Genomic DNA, 26,127 nt, shown 5'->3' on the forward strand with positions numbered 1-26,127 from the left:
TGAATTTCTTTAATGTTAAAGGAATTATAAGAAAATTAAATGAAAAAAATAAATAGAAGAAAAAAAAATTTTAAGCTAATGTGGCTTATTTTTCCATTTAATCAATTATATGACCACTAAAATTTATACAAGTCAACATCTCATTTAATTTTTTAATTTAAGTGTGTTATCTGTGTAATTCATTTGTTACCTAAGTATTTTTTTTTTTTTGTTAGTAAGTTAATTGGTACCAAATTAACTGCAAGTTGAAAATAACGTAATCTAAATTAACTGTTATTAAAATTTAGGGTCAAAATTGATTATAACTCCAAAATATAAAGGTCATAATGAATTTTTTTTTTTTTTTTTTAAGAGGAAGAGATTCAGAGAACCTTAAAACTTTTATTTCTCACATGATTTATCTAATTTTAAATTCATGTGAGCCCCAAACATGTTTGAAAACAGCTGGCTGCTAATGGTAATCTTATCTTATTTGCTGTGTACTTATTTCCCTATAAAAAGGAAAACATGGTCCTGTCTCCTGACATAGTTGCATGTCTCATGTCTGTCCTTACTTATCATTTTATAGTACTAACAAATCCTTGTCGTTGCTCTGTCTGGAAAGCCTTTAACTTGCACTGTTGGTCTAATGTGCACTACATCTTTAATGGAACCTTCATCATCTACTAAACAGTCCAAACTCTGTATAATCTCTTTTCTTTTCCACTAATCTCATTTTCAATACTGTTTCCGTACTGCACTCACTGTTCAAAATTGTTTTCACAAACCCCACAAATGTGTTTCTTTTGGTTATAAATTGTTGGCCTTACTTGTCTCAGACTTCAATTAAGGTTTACTCTGAAATGGGCTTGCACAAGCTTCCATTGGTGGTTCTACTTTTCTCGGTTTTTTCTCTTTTGAGTTTCATAGCACTCTGTGATGACTCAGAGCCCACTGTGAAGTTCTTGAAGACTCCCTATGCATTCTCAAATCTCAACTCAACCGTATTCGTCTTTAAAGTTCATGTGGGTGGGAATGGTGCTTGCACCAATTGTAATATCACTTGCAAGGTACGTTAAGGTCTAATGATAATTTGAGCTTGTTTTACTTGGCTTTTTTTTTTTGGGGCGCTCTACTCTCTCTCTCTCTCTTTCTCTCTCATGAGTTTATATGTTTCGTGGTTCTTAAGTTAATGTATGGGAGTTGGTTGATTTAAAAGAGTAATTAGCACGTGTTTACATTCTGTAAGGATGTAATGAGCTTGAATTTTCTTTTAGAGTTCAGACTAATCAAGAAGGCTATTTGGAATTCTGTTTATTCATATGTACATATTTTTGAATTTTTCTATAGTCGATAAGAATGAACGATTACTCATAATCTTCCTGGTTCCAAGCTAAATTATTGGAATTTTTTTTGTTTGCTGCTTTGTGTGTGTGTGTGTTTTGCTTTCCAACTCAATGGTAAGTGGGAAGTGAAGAAGCTGCATCATGGTTTGATTTGTTGAGAAAACTTTGGGTTTTGTCTTGACGTTCATTTGGCTTATTCCACAAAATAATAGGTTAATAAACTTGTTGGTGCAGTTGGACGATGGCTTTGGCCGCATTAATGCTTCTCAATGTGAAAATGGGACGGTTATGTGTGAAGATTTGCAGGATGGAGATCATAAATTTGAGGTTTGCGCCAACGGGACTCAAGGAGTTGGCTGCAGTAGCCATAACTGGACTATTGGTTAAGAACCTTCCTTTTATTCTTTTTCTAATTATAATAAATATTATATTTTCTTCAATTACCACTCAACTTCAAATAAGACCTTGCTTGAAAGTCTTCAACAGCTATGTATATGAGGAAATGTTTTGCCTCCCATGAGCTTATATTGTGTTCTTCAGTACCCAATTTCTAATGTGTTCATTTTTTCTGAAATTTGAAAGAAACAAGAATTCTAATTTCACTCTGCATTTCGGTGAGTCTAGTTTTTATTGCCATAGGATTTTTTTCCCCAATAGGCAATATGTATCATTATTTTCAGGAAGAGTTATAAGTGAAATGTCCTTTAATTGCTATTCTTGTTTTTATCTAACTAATGCCTTGAGCTTTACTTATTGGCAATTTGTATCATATTTAAATTGAATAATTTGGACTGTTTATGTAACTTTTCTTGTCTGATTTGATTGATTGGTTGATTGTTGTTGTTGTCAATGTGTTCTTTACATGCTCTGTTCATTAATTCTACAGATAGACGAAGTATCAACTTAACAACTCACGTTCCTAAAAGGCAACTTCAATTTAATGGTGAAACTATACTGGTGCGAGCAACCAATAACTATAAGAATCTAAGGGTCTGTTTAACCTTTCCAAAGCCTGTTAACAACACATCTGAAGAAATTAAAAAATTTCTCAAAGCAGAAGTTTTATATTCACTCCAAAAGAGTCAGGGCTCACTTCTTCCTCTGGTTGACACTAAAAAATATGAAGGGCCTAGAAGATTTGAATATAAGGTCAGATGGTTCTCACAATCTAATTTTATTTTTTCAGCCATGAGAGTAGAAGTTGGTTCATAGGTTAGGAGCCTGTTTAGTTGTCCTATGAATTTGAAATGGCTCATTTATATTTTGTTCTATGTAATGCACAACATCATCTTGAATTGGGTCACTTAGAAACATTGGAGCCATTAAGTATATTGGGAAAATAAATCATCTTCAAAAAAATTTCACAGTTACACATCTTGAACTTCCCCCTAATATAAAATGCAAAAGTGTATTGATCATCACACCGTCATTATTGTACATCATCCGTACACACTACCAATTTCACGTTTTAAATGTGGACATCCTTAACAAATAGATATGGTTATCGCATGTGAAATTATGGATGTAGTGTGTACAGAATGTACATTGATGTGTATGTGAGAACATTTATTGCTATTTATATCTCTTGGACCTATATTTCTCATATACCTTTTATTTCTTACTCATTTTCACTCTCCTTTCAGGTTGCTGCATATATATTTGACACGACTGTAGTCAATGTAAGCATTGATACAACCTCTATAATAAGCAGACAGGGGACTCCATTTTTTCCAGTTGAACCATTTACTTTCATATATGGTACGATTGACAATAGTTTACAAGTGTTACAAAGAGAAAATAAATAATCTGTTTGTGGAATCAAAATTCTGTTTCAATATTCTGTTACTCAACTCTTTGAATATAGAAACTCTTCAGATAGAATTTTTTTTCTACAGTTATATAAGCAATTAGGCGTATAAAAAAATATTATATGCAATTAGGAAAGCTTTATATTTAAATGTCTATTTGTTAGGTGTTTCCTCCTAATAGATATAAATGTGACCTTCAGATTCTCTGAGGCCTGCTGTACACTTGATTGAACTACCTACCGAATTTCCAAGGCCTGCTGTAATGTGGCGTACACCATCCCATATTTGGACAAGAGAACGCAACATCCTTGTGTTGATAAAATTCGTGAAGCCTGTATTTGGCTTTAGCCGTTCTAATATATCAATCATAGGAGGGAAATTACAGAGGCAAGTCATTTCTGGTTATCTTCATGTTTGTATCTATGCATGTTAACCCTTACATGAACAAGACATCACATAAATAATTCACCCACATACAAATAAGAAACCATGATGACGACCTTTCTACACATCATTTGGGTTCTTGATGGAAATAATATTTCAATTAGTATGTCACATTTAATCTTTAACAAATTTTCATTTTTGTTCCTTTCCAATGATAATCATTAACATTTTCAGCTTTGAAGAAATCTGTAATGGCATATATACTATAGTGATAAAAGCAGACCAAGATATTGTATCTGTCAATGTTCCCGGAAGCGTATCTGGGGATGTTGCTGGAAACAAAAATCAGCCTTCCAATGTTCTACAAGTAATGGACTGTAAGGACTCTTCCTCTTTTCTCTTGTTTGTCAGCTCAATTGTAGTCCAACATCTAAGCTCTAGATGCAGTGACGCTTCTTAGCCCTTTGATTTTCTCATTTATTTACTGATGTAAGGTTTAAAAAATATACAGATTCTGTGCCGAAAAGATCAACTACGTTTTTTGGATCTACAATTGGTTCATTTGCAGTGATAGTTATTGCTGCCGGGATACTTAAGGTTTCGATAGCAAGCTTTCATTCCATTGGGGAATTCTCAAGTCCATTTCCTTCTTTATCTCAGCCTGAGAGTAATCTTTTTGTATGATATCTATTTCATTTGAACTGTTATCTCATTAATTGATTATTTAGTTGTAGCATGATAATAATCTATACAGACGCTTTTACACCGTGTTAGAAACACAATAGTAAATAAACTGACATTTTTTTTATATAATCATAAATTGACATTAATTTTGTGGCTGGATGTTATAAAAAGGGTAGAGAAAAATCTTACAAATCTTTGAAGTTGAAGCATGTAAAGTTGTGATTTTCAATTTATGTCTGTTGGCTTTAATTTTGTGTCAAATTTAATTATAATTTATTCAATCATTTACCTTTATTTTTTTGGGATTAAATGTAATGGGTTGCATGTGCAAATTGATAAAGAACTATGAAGCAGGGGATTTCGCGATTGGTGCAACCTGCGAAAGGTCATGTGAGGAGCACATGTTGAAAGTTCAAACGACTCAAGTGTCAAAGGCATTTCGCAAGTGGCTCGTGACTTGGCCAACTTGCGACTTGACCCACGAGATGCACGGCTAGCTATTTATGTTTGTTTCCCTCACTTATTTACCCGTACTTATGAAATTGTAAGAAGAGTTTCAAAGGAAAAGCCCTAAAATCCATTTGAGAGTTAGAGATTGTAACCTAACAATCATCTATACATTTCTCTTAGTTTTCTTCACTCTCTTCTCTCTCTAATTCTATATCTCTTAAGAGGTTCTTAGCCCAAACACAAACCACATCTATACAAAGTGTTGTGAGTTGATTTGGAGCAATTGGGAAGCATTGGGTTCATGCCAATCTTTGATGGAAGCAATTGGTGACAATTGCAGGATTTGGAAAGCTAGTGAAAACAAGGCTTGGCGAAACCTATTAGTAGCTAGGACTTTGGAGGGTCAAAGTATAGAGAGTAGTCTAGGTTTAGGAGGTCTATTTGTTATCCTTGTACTCCAATTGATTGACTAATGGATCAATTCGACTTGTAGGGCCACGGAGGTTTTTTCATTGTTTTTTCCGGTTTTCTCTTCAATAGCACATCACGGTGTTATCTTGTATTTGCTTCTCTCTTTCCTTACTACTTATGCTTTTTACTTAATTGTTAATTATGTATGTTCATGCACTAGTTAGTAGTCCCAGTTGATTGCGCATTTATTACTCTTATTCCGCATTGCTTAAAGTAGATTATAAGCAATCTAGCTGTAATTTAAAAATTAGGGTCTAAACTATCTCTAGTATTTATACTGGTGAGCTTTTAAAACAAAATTTTTAAATGATGAAAAACAATCATGACCTCAAAAAAAAGTTCTGATAGCATGTCGATGTGCACCTTTAACTTTCTCGAGATACCTTATGTCTCTGCAAAGCATTTCATTTATGGTAAAACAAGATTTTTCTTATGTACAATTTGATTTGCTTATTTTTTTTTTTCTCTGTGGCTGATCCAGTATTTTCCAAGGTTTGAACTAGAAGTCAATCAAACTGTACCTAGCAGGTCATTTATATATAGCCTCTTGACAATCAATCAAATAATTAGAAATACTGTGAAACAAATTAACCCTCTTCCTCTGGATCCGATAGAAATTAATACACCTAGAATAATTTTCCTTGATTTTTATACATATAATCTATATATATATATAAAACCGAAGCCTCTGCTGGCACCACAATTTTCCACGTCAGTACAATATTTAAAAAATAAAAATAAAAACATTATAACTCCTCAAAACCCTAGCAACCTTACCCCTCTCTCAAGTTAAGAAATATAAAGCCACGGTTTCTGCAAACTCTCTCTCTCCAGCACAATTTTCCACGTCAGCACAATATTTAAAAAAAAAATAAAAACAAAAACATTATAACTCCTCAAAACCCTAGCAACCTTACCCCTCTCTCAAGTTAAGAAATATAAAGTCACGATTTTTGCAAACTCTCTCTCTCTCCAGACGCAAGAAGCCCTAAACGCACAGTGTAGCATTCAAGGTTAGTTTTGTTTATATATTAATTAATACATAGTACTTTGTTTACTATTGAATACTCATATAATCAATTTCCAATTCAGTGTTCAAGAACCAAAATTCTAACTGCGCTATCATAAAATATTATTATTAGTATAAATTTTATGGAGTTGCAGTGTTCAGGAATTAAACCAAAATTCTTATAAATTATCTATAATATTTTGTCCTCCAAAAATTTTCTCTCTTTAATTTTAGTATATTGTGTTTCTTAAGTTATAGAGAGATTTTCTTTAGTTTCTGCAAACTCTCTCTCTCCAGATGTAGGAAGCCCTAAACGCACAGTATAGCATTCAAAATCTACAATGCACGATATACATTTGGGTATTAGTTAGAATTGTTTTCAAATGATTGTATCAATAAAAGTGAATGTGTATAAATTTTGTTTAACTATCCCGTGCATCGCACGGGTTAGCGACTAGTTTAATATATAACTGAACTCTCTAAATATTTTGGATGGTTTTGAGCCTTTTGAGTTTTGACCATGTTGTCTGACTTCTTGAACCAATGGCCCAACTGTGGAGCCTGTGGAGCCTATTGGCACTTCTTCCAAAGATGGAAAACTAGGATTGACCTCTTCAAAGTGGGATTTTGTGGGCTGGGGTTTTATTACATTATCGGCATAAAGAGTAAAACTTATCAAACCTTAGTAGATAGATTAGGGTAACCTACTGTCACTTGAAGTATCTGATAAATAACTTATCAAACCTAATGAACTGCATCATTCTAGTAGAACTAACCAGCATTTTTCCTTTTCTCTTTCATACAGAGAATTGCATGCCATCTTCAGGTTATTGCATTATCTGGATGGTTGGCAGTGAGACTGCCAGTGGAGTATTATGAATTGACAAGGGGTTTGCAATGGAGCATTCCCTACTTAAGTGTTCCATGGGAAAGGGAAACTGGGCACACCCGTCTGGTCATGGAGAACTCGAGTCTCTCTGCCATTACACACATGTCTGAAATTCATTATTCGGGAATCTTTCGGAGTAAGCAGCCAACACCAAGTTCCAATAGTGGGCCCATGGCTTCAATGGTTTCGAAGGATTTTCAATCACTACTTGAGGTCTGAAACCTCTACTTTGTCTATGACTTGTTTTTGAATTCTTTAATCTCATAATAAGTAAATTTTTTGATAGAATACATTGTACACCTGCAGACACCACATCTTAATTCTACTCTTGATCCAAGTATTTTACATGGGTAAGTTACGGGACTCTTACTTCTATTTATTACATGAACTTGAATATTGATTTTAAGGACAAAACAAATGGAAAAAATATTCAATACAGATTTATTTTATTTTATTTTTGGGCTTGAAAATATTTAATATAAAGCAGAAAAACTATGAAAGCCACAATTTTTTATAATAAAAAACCTGTTAAATTTAATTTAAATATTTGCTAGTTATTTAAATGTATAATTTTCTATAGGTTCTACAAAAAAAATTGAAGCTATTCATGCTTTGAATTTTTGCAAATTATTGATCAAACCAAAAGGACAAACTTGATACTTAGTTTACTGTTATTCATGTGAATTCATAATTTGGATTTTGGAGTGCCACAGACAGACTCGTTTATTTATCAGTGTAATAATATCTTACTAGATTTTGTTTCTTGTACGTGGAGGGATTTTAGTAGAAGCATGTTCTGGTTAGCCATAATTGGTGGCGGTTTGATAAACCTGCATGCTTTACTCCTTCTCTCCCTAAAATTGAAGAAGAAGGATTATGGAGTACATACATTCTCAAGATTTGAAATAGTCATGGTAAATCTTGCGCTACCTGCTATTTCTAAGTCCTCTGCTGGTCTAATTAGAGGTAACTTGACAGTTTGTTTCCTTCCCCACAAAAGATAATTATGTTGCTTGTCTTTTCTTTTTTTTTAATTGCAAACCCCATATTAGTATCTTTCAGCTCTCTACTTAATTATATTGAATTCTTTAATCAACGAATTTTCTAATTGTCATTTTTTTTTTTTTACGAAAAGATAGATAATTCTCATAATAATATGCCATAGAATGAGTTTTTTTTTTTTTTTTTCCTATGAAGTAATCTTTTCTACTCTACTTTCCAAATATGTAATGGAATTGTGACTATGTTCCTGTCTTGTTCATATATGTCTTATGGACTTAATAATTATCATATAGCTTGGCACCAGAACTGGTCTACGGTCCCATCTCTTCACATATTTGAGAACTGCAATGAAGCTGATGTTTCACACTGTTTGGACGTTAACTCAATTCACTTCTCTGTGCGTGACAACCATCATTGCATAGTTATCTGACTGCATCATATCAGAGTTATGCGAATGTGTATCTAGAACCAAGATTCACAATTTTTTGCACATTTACATGCTCTTTTGTCATTGGTTTTAATGCTAAGGACTTCAAGCACAGAACTATGTGGCTTAATCATTTCTCACTTTTGTGAATTAAGGAAGAACGGCATTGGGGACTGCTGTTGGCGTTCTGCTTCTGGGTGTCGTGTGTATTCTACTGCTGGCCTTGCTCTTGTTCCTCTCTATGGGTATTTCATTTGCAAAGCTACTTCAATACAAGGAAGTTCATCAAGAGGGTCGGGGTTTCCACTGGTATCAAAAAATAGTCCGGGTATTTTTGGTTTCTGGTAAGGGAGGCGAGTGGACATCGAAAAACCCACAGAATTCAAATTATCTAACCATTTTAGAGCCTCTATTTAAAGAATTTAGAGGCCCTCCAAAGTCCAAGCTCTCACAGATTTCTGGGGGCAGTTCCCAATCACAAGGTGCAGATGACAAAACTGAAGATGCAGAAGCACCTTTTATCCAAAAGCTGGTTGGAAAACTCAGAATATACTACATATTGCTTGAGTCTGTTATCCAAAAGCTATGTGGAGAACTCAGAATATACTACCTATTGCTTGATTCCGTGAAACGTGTTTTGCTAGCGATTGTGGGTAGTGTCTATGTGGGCAACTCTTCTTCTAAAATTCCTACCATAATCTCTTTATGCATCAGTTGTTTTCAGCTCTTCTTCCTTGTTCTCGGGAAGCCATATGTTAAGATAAACATTCAGCTGGTTGAGATCATATCAGTTTCCAGTGAAGCATGTATATTTGCTATTTCATTAGTTCTCCCGGAGGAGAAATTGTCAGACAAGGATAAGCCTAAACTTGGAGTTCTCATGCTTATACTTGTCCTAGTGGGAATTTTACCACAGATAATGAATGAATTGTATGCTTTGTATAAACAGATAAAGCAGCTGGACGTTAAGAAGCATTTCTTAACCGGTTTGAAAAAAGCTTCATCTGGATTAACTAACTTTGCTTTTCGGCTCAAAGGAGTTTTCACTAAGCAGCCCCCAGGTTTAAAGGATAATATTGCGGACTCCAACTCTAAACCAACCTCTGTTGCAGATGAAGATACAGCTACCTCTACCTCTACCTCTTATCAAGTCAAATCTCCAAATCAAGATTGAACAAAAATTCGCCAGTCCTTCGGCTGAAAGTAACAGAAACTCTAGGAGTAGAAACAGGAAGAAGAATTCTTGGAGTAGGAACTCGAACAACTGTTCCAGAAAAATCATGGTTGAACCAACACCACTCTTTGATTTATTAGGTGCTATCTTTAGTTGCTTAGTTGTTACGTGTTAGGATAGACTTTATCCATGTTAGTTCACCTCAGCTTTATCTCATTGTTGAGTTACGTTTTCAAGCATGTAAGGCATATGTAAAAGCCTATGAACAATTATAATAGATTATTATCAGAATGTATATGAGAAAAATCAAGCTTATGGAATTTCTTCTTTGACGTTTACTTGCTTTCCATATTTCTCTCTTTTGTCACCATCTCCCCACGTGGGAAGAACAGTGCAGCTCGCGGCAGAGGGGGTTGTAACAAATGCTAGCTTAGTAGCCTTGGTAAGGATGAAAGTGGGAGCCCTACTTTGTGCCCGTTTGTTTGCACTTTTGAAGTGCAAAAAGTGCTTTTTCAAACCACTTTTTCAATCTACCCGTTTGGTAAGACTCAAACATCCTGCTTTTTCTAAAACGTGGCTTTTTGAAATGTGAACAAACGTGACTTTGACACAACACAGTTCTGGAGAGGTTTTGCAAAAGCTAATGCGCATTGATAAATGTTACCGTTGAGAAGCTCTCTTCAATTACCAAATTGCCCAACCATTTTGATTGAAAACCCAATTTTGCCCTTTGATAAATTAGGGTCTGTAACTAGAAAGCCATTTTTGAAGATAGTTTCAATAGGATTAGCTCTGCTTTTCGTATCGCAAGATTTTTTGGATAGCAAGTTCCCAGGAATTTTTAGGGATGGTGACCAAGGGCCAAGGGCCGAAAGAGGATAATGTCAATATTGATGACCAAGGGAAGGAAGAGACTAATGACACTGGTGACCAAGCGAAGGAAGAGACTAATGACAAAGATGACGAAGGGGAGGAAGAGACTAACAGAAGGAACTCTGGGAGTAGTAACAGAAGGGACCCTAGGAGAAGGAACAAGAACAGGAGCTCAGGGAGTAGGAACTCGAAAACAACTGTGCCAGAAAAATCATGGTTAAACCAACTGGTAAATCCTATTATGAACTGTATGGGATTGCATGAGATAATTTAAAGATGGCAGCCAACAATGTGACCCATTAGAATTGTAATTTGATTTATTAGATTATCTTACTTGCTTAGTTGTTATTTGATAAGCATATAAGGATTCTATAAAAGCCTATTGAACAATAATATTAGATTATCAGAATGTTTGTGAGAAAAATCAAAGCTTATATATGCTTGTTAGAAGGTCTTGGAAACCCCTCTACGCATAACCATAAAATATCTTTGACATTTACTTTCCATATTTCTCTCTTTTGTCACCATAGCCCCACGTGGGAAAAAAGGGTGCAGTTCATGGCTAAGGAGGTCGTAACAAAGGAGATTAAAATATGACCTCTCCGCCTTTGGTTCAATGACGTTGATCGCTCTATTTTGCCTTCTCTAAGCTTGAGCTCTAGAATGGCAATGGTTTGAGCTTGTTCTCAATGTTTTGCAAACTGCATTCCACTTCCTAAATGGAAAGAGAATTTGTATTTTTAATGTGGAATCTTAAATATAGTTAGATTTCTTACATGCCAAGTGCCATATCTCTCACATTATGATTATTCCCTTTTTCTTTTCTCCTTAGGCTTTGTACATATATCCAGTTGTTTTATATCCAGAGCTCATCCTTTACAATTTGTTTGAAATTTTGGAAATAGATGAGAATTGAGGGTATGAGAACAAAAGGAAGGAGAGTGGAGTGAAATGGTAATCCTTCCCCTTCTTTGGATGTTTTTAAATTTAAGTAGGATAAGAGTAATAGATAATCCCTTCATCAAATTTGGTTATTTTAGAAAATAAAATGGTACTGAGAGAAAATGATAAGACATCATATAAATTGAAAATTATAATTTTTTGTTCAATTTAAAGAAATATATAATTGAAGTCATAAGGACAATTTTGACAAATTATTTATTTTTATCTCCAAGTCTCATCTATCGCCAAACTTTCAAACACATTGTAAAGGATGAGCTATGGACACTATTGGATATACATGCAAAGCTTAAGGAGAAAAAAAATGGAATAATTCTAAAGTAAGACATATGGCACTAGGCATGTAAGGAATGTAAATGTGATGTCCCATATTTGTGTTGTGTGGGTGCGTTTGATGAGTTTCACATCAGGCAAATACTGGGTTGATCTAAGATTTTATTAACAACTATAAGAAATCTCAATTGTGACTAATTTTTTTGAGATATAACACATAAATGACTAGTGCATACTCATATTTGGCATCTCTACTCAAAATGCATTTCATAGCTTATTATTAGGAAGTGAAATGCAGTTTGCAAAAAACTGAGATGTTTGGCACTTCTTTCGAGTTTCATGACATGCATTTTCAATTTAATACATTTTGCACTTTTCGTTTCCTAGAGTAAAAAATTGAAAATCCCTAAAACCAATGATACCCTTTGTTGGCACTGTATCTAGTCTAGTATTCACTTTGAACTGTAGAAGCAAATCTAAAAGGAGCAAATAAAAAATATGTTAGATCATCAAAGTGGCATTGATTATTGTCTTTCCTATAAAAACATATAAAAATAAATTAATAACTCTTTCAAAGGAGAATTATTAAGTCCGTACCCCTGTGAGAGGGTGGACTCTTGGACAAACCTCCTCTCACAGTCTCAACTGTGTCATCTACCTCAGTACTCTCCCAAGATGCGTGCATCTTTTCGGTTAAGTCTTTGGATAAAAATTTATAGCCATATACTCTGTTTGCACACACATTTTTAAAATTGAAATCATGTTTTTAACTCATGATTTTAGTTTAAAAAATGGTTGTGTAACGGTGTGTGTAACATGGTGTATAACAAACATTACCTTTTATCTTTTGAGTGATATTTATTATACACATTCCAATCCACACAGTTTTGCATATAACCTTTAATAACAAAACTTATAACTAACTGAAGTTATGCCTTCAAACTTTAAAATCGTGATTTCAAGTCATAAGTTCTGTCGTTTTGAGGTGTGTATGCAAATCTGCGTGACTTAGTGTCTATTTGGTAATGGAGTACTGGAGTTCAAGTACTGATGTTCAAAATGATGTGAAAACTATAGTTTAAAAAATGTTGTGAAAATATGTGTTTAAAATACTCATAATGCCAAAAAAATGTGTTTGATACCATTTTTCTAATAACATATTTTCAAATGTGAAAAAAAAAAATTATGTGTTTAGTATGTGTATATTTTTTTTAAAAAAAATGGGTAAGGTGTGTAACTTTTTCTAACAACACAATACTTTTAATTCGAGAGAGATACTCCCATTGTCCCACCCATTCCCACAACCACACAGACAATGTTAGAAATCAACACTAACTCTCTTGTCTCTAGAAATTTCTAGAAACTCCTAGAACATCTCACACATTCTCTAGAACATTCTCTTTCATTTCGGGTTTCTCTATGAGATGTCTCTCTTTAGTTCTCTAGAGACTTCTATGTAGAATTAAAACTCAACCACATGTTTATAGAATAGTCTAGAAGGTTGGAGAATGGCATTCATTTAATGCCAATAAAAAGGAAGATGCTAGAAGTTTCAAGTTGGTTTCCTAACCAACATACACCTATTATAAATAGATGTGGTGGTATGTGAAGGTGTAGTGTGTGAGACTAGTGAGAGGTGTGTGAAGTGAAGTGAGTGTCATAAAGCATCAAGTGAGAGATGTGTGGAGTTGTATGAGGTGGTGAAGTGTGTGCCATAGATAGCAAGTGTGTAGAGTGAAATAGAGTCAAGAGCTAGTGTGTGTAGGTGTCTAGAAGTGAGGTGTGTGCGAGTGTACTTAGTGAGGCAATGTTGTGCACAGTGGAAGAAAGGTACTGCATGTGCACTAGTGTTAGTGAGTCAAAGCATCAGTGCTTGTAAAGTGTTGTAATTCAAAGAGTCAAGTTTTAAATAAAAGCTCCTTGTTCAGTCTTTTGTTCAACAATCTAGTGTCAGAGCTTCTGCTAACTCAACAATCTCGTATCAGAGCGAGGCGGTCAGGGACCATGTTTGTGGTGTCTAGGACAGTATTTTTGGAGGTGTTCATTCTGCTCATGTATACTCTGGGACTATGAAGTTCGTGGTCTGGGACCAAGCTTATTTGGAAGAGCGAAAGATTTCACCAAGTTGTGATAGCAGACCTCTAAGCTGTTGGTAGCATTAGAAGGCTCAATAACCAGAATTACAACACATGGTCGACTTGTATGTAGTCATACTTGCAAGGGCAAGATCTGCGAGAGATCATGGTTGGTGGTGAAACCACACCTCCTGAAAATGCCAAAGCTTTGCGAAAGTGGAAGATTAAAGCCGGGAAGGCTTTGTTTGCAATCAAGACAAGCATTGAGGAAGAGATGTTGGAGCACATCAGGCATGTAAACGCACCAAAGGCTGCGTGGGACACCTTTTCAACACTATTTTCAAAGAAGAATGATGTAAGGCTACAATTGCTTGAGAACGAGCTAATGTCAGTGGCACAATGAGATATGACAATCACACAATACTTCACCAAGGTAAAGTTTCTCTATTGCGAAATCTCTGAGTTAGATCCTACATCAAACATTTCTGATTCAAGAATGAGAAAGATAATAATTCATGGGTTGAGACCTGAATAGAGAAGTTTTGTAGCTGCCATTCAAGGTTGGCATGTCCAACCATCATTAGCAGAATTGGAAAATTTGCTAGCTGACCAAGAAGCATTGGTCAAGCAAATGGTTGGGGTCTCACTAAAGAGTGACGAGGAGGCACTCTTTAACGGTCACTATAAAGACAAAGCCAAGAAAAGATTTAATGCAGGTTCTAAGAATAGAAATAATGAAGATAGAGAAGATAAAGAGATCTTTCAAGATGGAGGAGCTCGAGGAAGTCACGACAATAATGATCGACAATCCACTAGTCCCAAAAGCCGTAATGTCAAGTGTTTCAAGTGTGGAAAAATGGGCCACTTTGCACGAGATTATCGATTCAAGTGGAGAACAGCTCAAGGAAATACAACGATGTTAAGCAACCTAGAAGATGATAGTGAAGAAGAATGGGCTGCTGAATCGTGTCTAGCTATGATAGAACCAGCTGAAGAAGCAGTGGAAGAGGAAGCAATGCTAACAGTCTTAAAGGAAATTGAAGTGAAAATTCCTGAGAGCATGGGGGAGCAATCTAGGAAAGATCAGTTCACAGTAACTGATGAGTTACAATCTTTTGAGGATGAAGGTAAGCCAAAGTCTAGAGAGGTAACCCATCCTTGGCAAACTAGTGTTCACCATAGGACACTAGAAGAGGATTGACCAAGAATTAAAGAAGAGATTCACGCATTAAAGTAGGTGCCAAAGCCCAAGGATATGAAACCCATTAAATCTTGGAAGTTATGGCAAATAGATGATGTAAAGAATGCTTTCCTGCATGGAGAGTTGGATTGAGAAGTTTACATGGAGCAGCCAATGAGATTTGAGGGTAAAGCCCAACCAGACAATGTCTGCAAGCTATGAAGAACACTTTACGGGTTGAAACAAGCGCCGAGGGAATGGTATGACGACAATGGCGAAATTGGGAGAGAGTTAGTGTTGAGGGGGAGTGTTAGAAATCAACACTAACTCTCTTTTCTCTAGAAATTTCTAGAAACTCCTAGAACATCTCACACATTCTCTAGAACATTCTCTTGCATTCCGAGTTTCTCTATGAGATGTCTCTCTTTAGTTCTCTAGAGACTTCTATGTAGAAGTAAAACTCAACCACATGTTTATAGAATAGTCTAGAAGGTTGGAGAATGGCATTCATTTAATGCCAATAAAAAGGAAGATGCTAGGAGCTTCAAGTTGGTTTCCTAACCAACATACACCTAGTATAAATAGATGTAGTGGTATGTGAAGGTGTAGTGTGTGAGACTAGTGAGAGGTGTGTGAAGTGAAGTGAGTGCCATAAAGCATCAAGTGAGAGATGTGTGACGTTGTATGAGGTGGTGAAGTGTGTGCCATAGATAGCAAGTGTGTAGAGTGAAATAGAGTCAAGGGCTAGTGTGTGTAGGTGTCTAGAAGTGAGGTGTGTGCAAGTGTACTTAGTAAGGCAGTGCCGTGCGCAGTGAAAGAAAGGTGTTGCGTGTGCACTAGTGTTAGTGAGTCAAAGCATCAATCCTTGTAAAGTGTTGTAATTCAAAGAGTCAAGTTTTAAATAAAAGCTCCTTGTTCAATCTTTTGTTCAACAATCTAGTGTCAAAGCTTTCGCTAACTCAACAGACAAAACCAAGCCTCTCTCTTCTTCCTCCTCTTCTTATCTACTTCTTCCCCTTCCCATGGTCCCCCACCCATTCTCACAGCCATAGACACAACGAAGAGAAAAGAGGAGAAAATATTTGATTGTGACTTCAATACAAAAAAATTAACTATCAATTATTGAGATAAATACAAAATTTGACCAAAAGAAAGGGGTATCAGAGAATTAGATCAAGTCAATTATAACATCATTAAAAAAAGAAAAGAAATATACAAATCATGGTATTTACGAAACATGTAACAAATTATGAAAATTTGAGATTTCAATAAAAGAGAAAATAGGAAGAAAGGGTTAGATATATTGGTGGATTTTATATTATTATCTGATTAAGTTTGTTTTGAAATAAGTAGATAGTGTGGGAGGGTGAGGGGAAAGTGGATGTGGGCCGGGTTGAATCCACAGTCTTATTATATAATGCCATTTTTATCAAATTTAATTGGCTACAAAGGGTAGCATTGTTGTTCGTACCATTCCCATTATTTTTTTAAAAACATTTCTATAGTTAAAAGAGAGTGGATTTTAATATGGAATGTTTCTATTGAAAATATCAGTAAATGCTAGTTGAACTACAAAAGTCTTGACATTTTTAATTTGAAAACAAAAGTGATATACAACATATACAAAAGCTATTTATTAAGGAATCAGAGGACCTAGATTAGCATTATTAATTCCGCAATACTAACTTTTTTCTCATTGTGTGCATTGAACATGTCATTTCAAGACCATTTTCACCTACTACTATATGTGAGATTCATATCATACTATGTAAACAGTGCACTTCCAATTTAAGCATGCAAAGTCTTGTCCCATGACTTATCCATACATATTTTTGGTATATTAAGGTCGAGGTCATGTTTAATTATGCATGACCTTATCTATTGATTAGTGATTATATGGGTTAAATCATGATTACCTAAAACAGCCAGAGTAACGGGTGAATATAGGTAACCCAAAAAAAAAAAAAAAACCTTAAAAACCTACTGTATTAGCTTACCCATTTCCCTCCTAAGATAGAGTTTTAGTTACAGTGAATTTGACGCTGGTATAAAGAAAAAAAATAGTTAGTTAGAGGAGAAAAATAAAAGCTTTTATCCTAAAATAGAGAAACAAATTTTAGGGAAGTTACTACCAATAGTCTTAGCAATTCAATACCAATGGTCTCAGCAAGTCAATACAGTATAACATTCCTTTTTTTTTGGTAAACCAGGACAAAAGATTGTTGGCTTTACAATTAATGTTCTTTTGCTCTTTGAAAATAACCTTACAATGTGGGTCTTTTCTCTTTTGAATTATTAGTGGCAAATGCCAAATGGAGATGTGGGGACTACGGGAGGACAATACAAAACAAATAGGTATAACATTCCTTTCTTTTTGGTAAACCAGGACAAAAGATTGTGGGCTTTACAATTAATGTTCTTTTGCTCTTTGAAAATAACCTTACAATGTGGGTCTTTTCTCTTTTGAATTATTAGTGGCAAATGCCAAATGGAGATGTGGGGACTACGGGAGGACGATACAAAACAAATAGGTACCAAATATAAAGATAACTAGATAAAAGTCACTTTTAACTGTTTTTCTGTAAATTTTTCTGGGAAAATTGGATTGTGGAGGCAAAATTATTGATATAAGTGACCTTGCAGCCTTGCAGGTCATCTGCACATTGCAAATTATTTCAAAACTATTAGTGAAGATCACACGGTCCCTCCCCTCTCTTGATAAACTTATTGATAAGGTGGCAGGAGCATGAAAAATGTGGAACCAATTAGAATGCCTAGGATGAAAATGTGGAACCAATCTGCAGATTACAACTCTGCTACATGGTTTTGAAAACTTGAGAAATTAATTGGAATTGGAAATGTAAATAACAACAAACAAAACAAACAATTGGGTTGATATGTGAACATCTTATGCGTAAACATTTTATGTTTGAGAACTACTTATTTAATTTTTTACTGAAAATATTATAGAAAAAAATTAAAAATTAAATAAAATAAGTTGATTATTTATTTTTATTTTTTTGCTAAAAGTATGTAAGTTTTTAGACCTCTTAAAACCACAATCAGATTAACCTAGGTAATTAGCCAAATGATTACTTAGTCAAATTAACAAATCTAGGTTAACACAAATATATCGTATCAATGTATAGCAGCGGAAAATAAAAAATACAATGATATAATAACCCAGGAAAACCAAACCGGTAAAAAATTTAGGGAGAATATAATCTAGCTATCCTCAAGGTAAAAAGCAAATCCACTAGAAAGAATCGAAGTTTTACAATAGCAACTTAGACCATTAACATCCTATTGCTACCCACCAGTAGAAACTTACTGACACGACCACGTGCAAGCTCTGAGACCACGAACTCCTTCTTTCTTTGGCCTTTGCAAAGCACAAACACCCACGTTTGTGACTTTGAGATCCCACTCAAAGGTTTAGAACACAAACTCTCATGTTTGTGACTCTAAGACCACCCTTGAAGGTTTAGATCATCAACACCTTTAATGACTAGAGAAGGCAGCAACTTATACAATACCGGATCTTGAGATTCTTCAAGTAATAACACCGGTAGAAGATAAGAAAGAGTTTTTTAGAAACAAAACCCTAAATACAAAAGAGACACACTCTTTTTTCTCTGAAAGCCTTATAAAAACGTGCTTAGGGTTTCCTTTATATACTGGGAAAAGTATATTAGAAACCCTAATCCTTAATGGGCTTGAACTGCTGTTTGGGTTTAATTAAAATTCTGCAGATACGACTTTTGATCAATCGAGCCTGTCTTTCGATCGATCAAACCAAACGGATTATGAAATCTTCTTCCTGCAGCTTGTATGTTCTTAAATATTGACTTAAATCACCTTGAGCATTGTCTAATAATACCTATAAACTCTAAAATCTATATCTAGACAAGTTTGTGTTCACAATTTGCCAATTGTTCTAAACTTTTAGAACCTAACAAAGTACTTAGCAAAAATAATTGTGAGGAAAAACATAATTAAAGTGAGACCCAAAAAAAAAAAGCTTTTTGACTAAAAATGGTAACTGGCCCTAGCTTTTTGGGGAAAAAAAAAAAGTATTTAGTTGTGTGAAGGATAAGGTACAAATAAGCTTCTAATAGTAGAAAATTTAAGATAAAACCATCTGATTATTAGAAACCAAACACACATTAACTCAAATGATTTAGTTGACTCGTAAAGCGAGTTAAATTGATTGAGCTAAGAAAGTTCTTGAATTCACATTCAGTAATTTTTTAATTTCCCAATATTTGTACAATCTCGATAAGGACGTGACTATTCAGAATCCAAAATTTTTTACTCCTTTATTGCTGATGATTTAAATAATGTCAGCTTGCTGGCATTGTAGTCTGACAAGCACGTGAAATGTTTCTTCTATCAACAGTGGTCCAAACTCCAAACTCGGGGCTTTATTGCTTTCAAGATGGAAAAAAAAAACACACACACACACAGGGCTTTATCATTAATTTTCTGGGCCAGAAACGTACAGAATAGAACGGGGGTAGTGAAACTAACGGGGAAAACTTTTTATTTTTTATTTTTATAGATGAACTGAAAAGATAACAGGGAAAACTAATAAAGAAAGAAAAGAAAGTTTCATAAAACCCTTAATACGTTTACGATACTAAAAGAATCTCGGGTTTTAGAATATTTGTTAATTGATTAATTTATGAAAATTTTTATACTATTTTTTTGAAAAATATAAAAAAAAAATTTATTATATTCTTATTTTCTCATAAAAAGTTTCTATAAGTATTTTTTAAATTAATACCTTTAGAGCATTTATTAACTTTTTTCAAAGAAAAAATGTTTGGTTAATAGGTATTCTTAGCCTTCGTTTGGGAGAAGAGAATAAAATGATTTGGAAATGAATGAAAAGAATAATTATAGAATATTCTCACATTCTTTCGTTTGGTAGTTTCAATGGAGGAAATGGAAAAAATAGAATTTAAGTGAGAGAGAATAGAATGAGTAGAAGGAAACACTCATTGGGAGGAATTGAAAGGAATGTAATTAGTTTTAGGGCAAAACTTAAATACAATACCTTAGGTATTGTTTCTTAGGTACTCCTTTTAATTTTTTGACACCTGTCTAATTAAATAAGTCAGCTAACAGGCGTTAACCCATCTCTTTTTTGCTTCTTTTTTTTTTTTTTCATCATCTCCTTCAGCAAGAAACATGATAGCTTCCTATCTCTCAGACTTGAGACTTATCACATACAATCTTAGAAGAACTCAGGTCGCTATTAGGATTCTCACACCCAAACTCTTAGAGTTCTAATCAGAATCAAGCAAAGAAGGTCAAAGGGGCTGGTTAGTGCGCATTATATCGTCCACAAAACTCTCGGATTTCTCATGCACAATCTCACAAGATCTCGTTGGCTTCTGTAAATTGACAAACCTTTAATAGTAGTAGGCTTTTTACACTCAAACTCTAACTCATTTAAATCAAGCAAAGAAGGATAAAATGGTGATTTTCTTCATTAATCCCATTATTTTCATTATAAAACAAGTTGATATTTTCCTATTCTTATTTCACACACAAACTCTAACTCATGTTCTTTGAGTGTAAAAGGTCGAAGAGGTTGGGGTTCTAAGGGTTTTCTTGTGTGTATTATAAATGGGTTTTAACGCAACTGTGAGAAGTTTCAGAGATTTGAAAAAGATGAACCAGAAAAAGAAAAAGAAAAAAAGAGATGACATTAACGCCCCGTTAGCTAACTATTTAACTAGACAGATGTCAAAAAATTAAAAGGAGTACCTAAGGAACAATACCTGAAGTACAGTAGCTAAGTTTTGCTCTTAGTTTTAATGAATTTTTTCACTAAAACTCCCTAAATACTTCTAGATATTCAACTCTTCATTTTAAAATAGGGGTCTAATAGTAATTTAAATATACTATAAAACCGAAACCTTTGACTTTTTGTTGACCTCACGAAACTTTGCCACCTAAGCTTTTATTTTTTAATTATTTTTTTAATCTTTATTTTTAGTCACCGACTCACCTGCCCTAATTATTTTCTTTCTCCCTCTTCAATCACATCCTCTCCCTCAACTCAGCCAAACCCCACACCCGACCCGTCCTTCTCACAAGCGCCAACCAAAAAGATGCAGAGAAAGATGTGATCAATTCTAGAACTAGTATAACTCTATAGGGCATGGAATCAAACTCTTTAACGCTACGTTTTATTTTATGCAAATTCCAATTCTGATCAACATTCGATTTGTATTCCAAGGCAATCAGCAAAGCAAGAGTTGGAGAGATAAATAGTGTTTTATGAAGAAGCTTCTGGTATGATGGTGTTGGGTTAAAATGAATTGACCCCTTACAAATTAATTAATTACCCAAGTTAATTAATTAAATCAAATTTTATGCAATAGCGTGGCAGCATGAACAAATCACCAAATTATCTAAATGCAGCGGAAAATAAATTTAACACATGTGATTTGTTTACAAATAGGGAAAACCACCAAGGCAAAAACCCACTAGGTGATTTTAAGGTCACCACTCCCAAGAATCCACTATTATCATTCATAAGCAATTACAAGTATAAGAAATCTTACCAAACCCTTTGGCCTATCCCGAAATACCAACCTAATGTTGAACCTTTACCCCAATTGGACTTGTATTGTTGCAACAATCTTTTCGTTCAATGCACTAATCCCAGTACGTGACTAACCAATGATGCACGGATCCTAGTACATGACTAACTCCAGCAACTTGAAGAGGTTGTTGGCTGCAAAGTTCTTCAATTCATCAACAATGAAGATCAGGAAGCTCTTTGGTCACAAAACCTTTGATGTAAAGATGCAATAGTTTCTTCAGAGAGAATAATGAACTCTGTCGCTTTTTGCATGCACGGCGGCCTTTAAAATAAGCCTTATATATGTCTAGGTTTGTGAGAAAAGAAACTCTGTACAAATATTTCAGCATGAGCCGAAAATCAGATCTGGAAGTTCTGATTTCGTAAGTCTCGATAGAAAAAACTTTCATCGAGCTCCAGTTGAGCTTCCACATTAAAAATCTCGATAGAAAGGACTCTGTCAGGACTTTTGTCGAGCTTTAATGAACAACCCTTCTTCACTTGTTTCTTGGTTAGATCTTCATGGCTTTAACACTTGACTTGAACAATATGTTTCTTAAAGTACTAAAACCATTCTAGATCTACCCAATTACAAGTAAAGTGCATTTTGTTAAAGAATTAGCCAATTATGTAAAATATGTCTCTACCAGATGGGAATTGAAATTTGAAAATACAAGAGACATACACATAGTGATAGACATGTAAGCCTATAATCGAACATGCAATTTGGATGGTGTGTTGGCATGTCCTACCTCCTATGTTATGTTATACTTATTAAAAAAAAAAAAGTTTTCAATACACTAATGGAGCCAATGTTATTTTAGTTTCTATTATGCATAACCTAATAATCCTTTGCACGTATCCATATTTGTCATAGAGGAAAATAAGGAAGACAATATTTACCATTCACAATTACCATTGTTGTTTTTCATACCCATATATCTTTGAAAATTTGCTTATATGCATAGACCATATATTAGATGCTACCCGAAATTTGACAAAGCAATGTATGATTTGTACGTGCCTTTATTTTTATTTTTTTTGCAAAAAATGCATATTTTTATTTTTGTCTAAAAAGTGGTCTTTTATATATATATAAAGATTTCTCCAATGAACTACTTAAAGATGGTTGAATATGAAAATTAATAAAAATAATTGAAATGGGAGTCAAGCTGTTCTTTTCATTTAGTCTATTATTAAGAAATGAAATATCCTACAGTTTTATATTTTAACCCTCTGCCACTATGGATACAACCTTATAATCCTTACCTTATTTATCATCATAATTGCATATTGCACAGTTTTTTTTTTTTTTTTTTTTTTTGGATACAAGCATATTGCACAGTTTTTAATATTGCTTACTTTTGAATATCTAGAAAAAGAAAGGACATAACTTATTGTAAAAAGGAGTATAAAGACAAGATTAGATTCATAACTTAGTTATAGTAAGATATAATGCTTATTTGCCGCACCAAAAACAACCAAAAAAAGACAAAATCTAAACAAAATAAAAGGACCTCTATTACAACAAAAAATTTCAGTTTTCTAAATGAAACCAGAACCAATGACTAATGCTATTAATAACTTTCCTTAATAATAGTTTTAGGGAAACAATAAAGTCTCCAAGGAGAGTTTAATAACTTTGACATAACATTCGTAGTATTATTTTAGGTTTACACAATTTATTTAAAAATATACACACATTTTTATTGTGGTCTTTTTAGATTGCTAAAAATGTTATAATTTCTTAATCCCTTGAGACTCTTTTTTTTTTTTTGATAAGAAGCACTGTCATTACTGAAAAACAACGAAACACTACAAAACATCCTGAAGAAGAGCTTGTTCAAGAAAACAAGGAATCTCTTCTATCCAAACAGAAAAAATCATCAATGCCTAAAGCATGTTTGGTGAGAATATGGGCTGGACAATTGTCTTGCTAGCATACATGGGAAAAATCAACATGACGAAACTCATGGGAAGCAGATACAGAACCATAAATCACAGACAATCGACGAAGGCGGGGGAGAGGTCTCTGAAAGGGCATTGAACACCACCAATGAATCACCCTCCATAATGAAGTCTTGAATCAGCAAGTCCTTAGAAAATTGCAACCCGAACTCAACTGCCTTTGCCTCCACTTCTACTGCACCAAGAGGGATCTGAAGCTTCTTACTGCAAGCTCCAATTAACGAGCCATCTGAGTCCCTAATAATTACCCCAATGTCTGCCGAATTTTGCGCAGCAAATATGCCACCATCGACATTTAATTTATACCTGCTGGGTGAAGGAGGAATCTAGCGAGTTTGGATACCTAGGCTCAGCTCAGAGATAGTGCAAACACCATCCTGAAATTCTGCCAGAAAATCCACAGCACCATAAACCACTTGCTAACTTGATTTCTTTACACCCCTAACTCTTAACTTATTTCGATTTGTCCACACTGCCTAAGCCACCATAACAATCCGTTCAATCCTATCCTGCTCCCAATCAACTTCCATAACCCCATACCACAACATATCCAAAAAAGAATGAAAGTGGACCCACGAGTTCGTTGGAAACAGCTTCGATAAAACCCAGACTTCACGAACGAAGGCACAATCCCAGAAAATATGGCTTGATGACTCCACATCCGCATGACATACATCACATAGTCCATCTAACAACACCTTCCTTTTCATGAGGTTCTCTATGGTTGGAAGAATGTCCTTACAATCTCTCCATGCAAAGTGGCGAACCTTAGGAGGAATATCAAGCCCCCAAAATGTCTTCCAAAAATGCCCCAGCCTACTATCATCTGAAACAACCCCCGTTAACCCTTCTTACTTCATATCTATAGCTACAGTGTAGGCACTCTAGACTGAGAACCTACCATTCAAAGATGGGACCCAAACCAGCCTATCCTCAGGTAAGCAAGAGCTCAAGACCAAACCCAAAATTGCCTTAGCCTCATGCGGTAAGAAAATTCCCCGGATCAACTCAGGATTCCAAGAACTAGTGTCCTGATCAATAAGCTCACTGACCCGAGCTTCAACCTCAAGCAGAGAAGGCGGAGAGATCACCTTATATGTCAAAGGAGTGGGAAGCCATCTATCTTGCCAAATCTATATGCTCCTCCCGTTACCCACCTGCCAACGAATCCCACGACTCACTATGCTTTAGGCTACCATGATACTTTGCCAAGTGAAAGAAGGATTGCAACCCACCTTGGCATGAATAAAATCACAGTTGGGGGAAGAAGACCTAGAACAACAAGGAGTCCCTACCCACTTGAAGTCTCCACCCTTGATTGGCCAAAAGAGCTAAGTTGAATTGTTTTAGTTGCTTGAAACCCACACTCCCTTGAGATTTAGGAGTACAAAGTTTATCCCAACTAATCCAAGCCATCTTCCTTTCATCTTTTTTCTGACCCCACCAAAAATTCTGCATCAGGCTCGTCATCTCCTCACAAAGCGAGTTCGGGATCCTAAAACAGCTCATAAAGTATGTTGGTATTGCTTGGGCCATGGCCTTGATCAAAATTTCTTTCCCCACCTTAGAAAGAAGCTTTTCATTCCATCCTGCCAATTTCCTAGCCAGTTTGTCCTTAATCTCCTTAAAAGAATTTTTTCTGTTTTTCCCCACCAACGAAGGTAAACCCAAATACTTCTCATGCTGCTTGATAACTTGAGCACCAAACCTGGACTTTATCTCCTCTTAAACCTCATGAGCAGTGTTACTACTGAAATATAAGGAAGTTTTGGCCCTATTCAACTGTTGACCCGAACCCAATTCATAGACATTCAAAACACGTTGTAAAGGGTCACAATTCTTAATGGAAGCTATACAAAAAATTATGCTGTCATCTGCAAAAAATAAGTGAGACAAAATAGGACCCCCTCTACACACAGAAACACCCTTCATAACCCCATCAGTGATTACTTTTTTAATTAAAGATGAAAGACCTTCAGCACAAAAAAGAAACAGATAAGGGGAGAGAGGGTCACCTTGGCGAAGCCCCCTTGAAGGAGTGATATGGCCCCACAGCTTACCATTGATTCTGATAGAATAATTGACTGATGAATACATTGCATCATCAAGCTTCGCCATCTAGGGTGGAAACCCAGTTTTCCCATAATTTTATCCAAACAAACCCATTCGAATCTATCATAGGCCTTGCTCATATTAAACTTCAAAGTCATTTCTCCTACTTTCCCTGTTTTACGCTGGCTAATGTGATGCATAGTTTCAAAAGCAACTAGAACATTGTCAGTAATAAGTCTACTGTTGACAAAAGCACTCTTAGTCTCACTAATAATAGATGGGAGTATTTTCTTTGACCTATTAGCAAGTGTTTTAGCAACCAACTTATAGATCACATCACACAAGCTAATAAGCCTAAATTCAATAACCTTTTTTGGCTGATTTATCTTAGGAACCAGGACAATATGAGTGTCATTAAAATTTGGAGGGGGAGATACCAAAATTGAGAAAATCAAGCACAGTTTTAGTTACTAAATTTCCCACCGTAAGCCAAAAATGCTGATAAAAGAGGGGGGGCATACCGTC

General features: G+C 34.9%; 2 protein-coding genes across 3 annotated transcripts; one reads left to right on the plus strand and one right to left on the minus strand.

Annotated features, from left to right (window-relative positions):
• Positions 1 to 543: 543 nt before the first annotated feature.
• Positions 544 to 9,955, plus strand: LOC126702307 (uncharacterized). Of its 2 annotated transcripts, XM_050400976.1 has the most exons (9): positions 544 to 1,049; positions 1,560 to 1,707; positions 2,212 to 2,474; positions 2,969 to 3,083; positions 3,334 to 3,894; positions 4,029 to 4,195; positions 6,937 to 7,233; positions 7,327 to 7,986; positions 8,605 to 9,955. In XM_050400976.1, exons 1-5 carry the CDS (start codon positions 843 to 845, stop codon positions 3,564 to 3,566), a joined length of 966 nt encoding a protein of 321 aa, XP_050256933.1. In that variant the 5' UTR covers positions 544 to 842; the 3' UTR covers positions 3,567 to 3,894; positions 4,029 to 4,195; positions 6,937 to 7,233; positions 7,327 to 7,986; positions 8,605 to 9,955. The 2 variants fall into 2 exon arrangements, with proteins under 2 accessions (XP_050256933.1, XP_050256932.1); XM_050400975.1 differs by lacking the exons at positions 544 to 1,049; positions 1,560 to 1,707; positions 2,212 to 2,474; ... (2 more) ...; positions 4,029 to 4,195; positions 6,937 to 7,233 and having other exon boundaries at positions 7,608 to 7,986.
• A 13,597-nt stretch (positions 9,956 to 23,552) lies between these two features.
• LOC126704249 (uncharacterized) lies at positions 23,553 to 25,668 on the minus strand. Its single transcript, XM_050403265.1, has 5 exons — positions 25,524 to 25,668; positions 25,282 to 25,424; positions 24,452 to 24,641; positions 24,036 to 24,376; positions 23,553 to 23,876 (listed from the first exon to the last, which is right to left on the minus strand). The coding sequence occupies exons 1-5, from the start codon at positions 25,666 to 25,668 to the stop codon at positions 23,553 to 23,555; spliced, it is 1,143 nt and encodes a 380-aa protein (XP_050259222.1).
• Between the last annotated feature and the right edge of the window lie 459 nt (positions 25,669 to 26,127).

The sequence above is a fragment of the Quercus robur genome, chromosome 10 (genome assembly GCF_932294415.1).
Source record: "Quercus robur chromosome 10, dhQueRobu3.1, whole genome shotgun sequence".
Lineage (NCBI taxonomy): Eukaryota > Viridiplantae > Streptophyta > Magnoliopsida > Fagales > Fagaceae > Quercus > Quercus robur.

Coding starts and splice junctions, on each gene's coding strand:
- LOC126702307 (XM_050400975.1), top strand. CDS start 7,812: ATGTTCTGGTTAGCCATAATTGGTGGCGGTTTGATAAACCTGCATGCT. Junction 7,987..8,604: donor CTCTGCTGGTCTAATTAGAG/GTAACTTGACAG, acceptor TTGTGAATTAAG/GAAGAACGGCATTGGGGACT.
- LOC126704249 (XM_050403265.1), bottom strand. CDS start 25,668: ATGGCGAAGCTTGATGATGCAATGTATTCATCAGTCAATTATTCTATC. Junction 24,377..24,451: donor TTGGGTCCCATCTTTGAATG/GTAGGTTCTCAG, acceptor GGGTTGTTTCAG/ATGATAGTAGGCTGGGGCAT. Junction 23,877..24,035: donor GGATTGAACGGATTGTTATG/GTGGCTTAGGCA, acceptor CAAACTCGCTAG/ATTCCTCCTTCACCCAGCAG.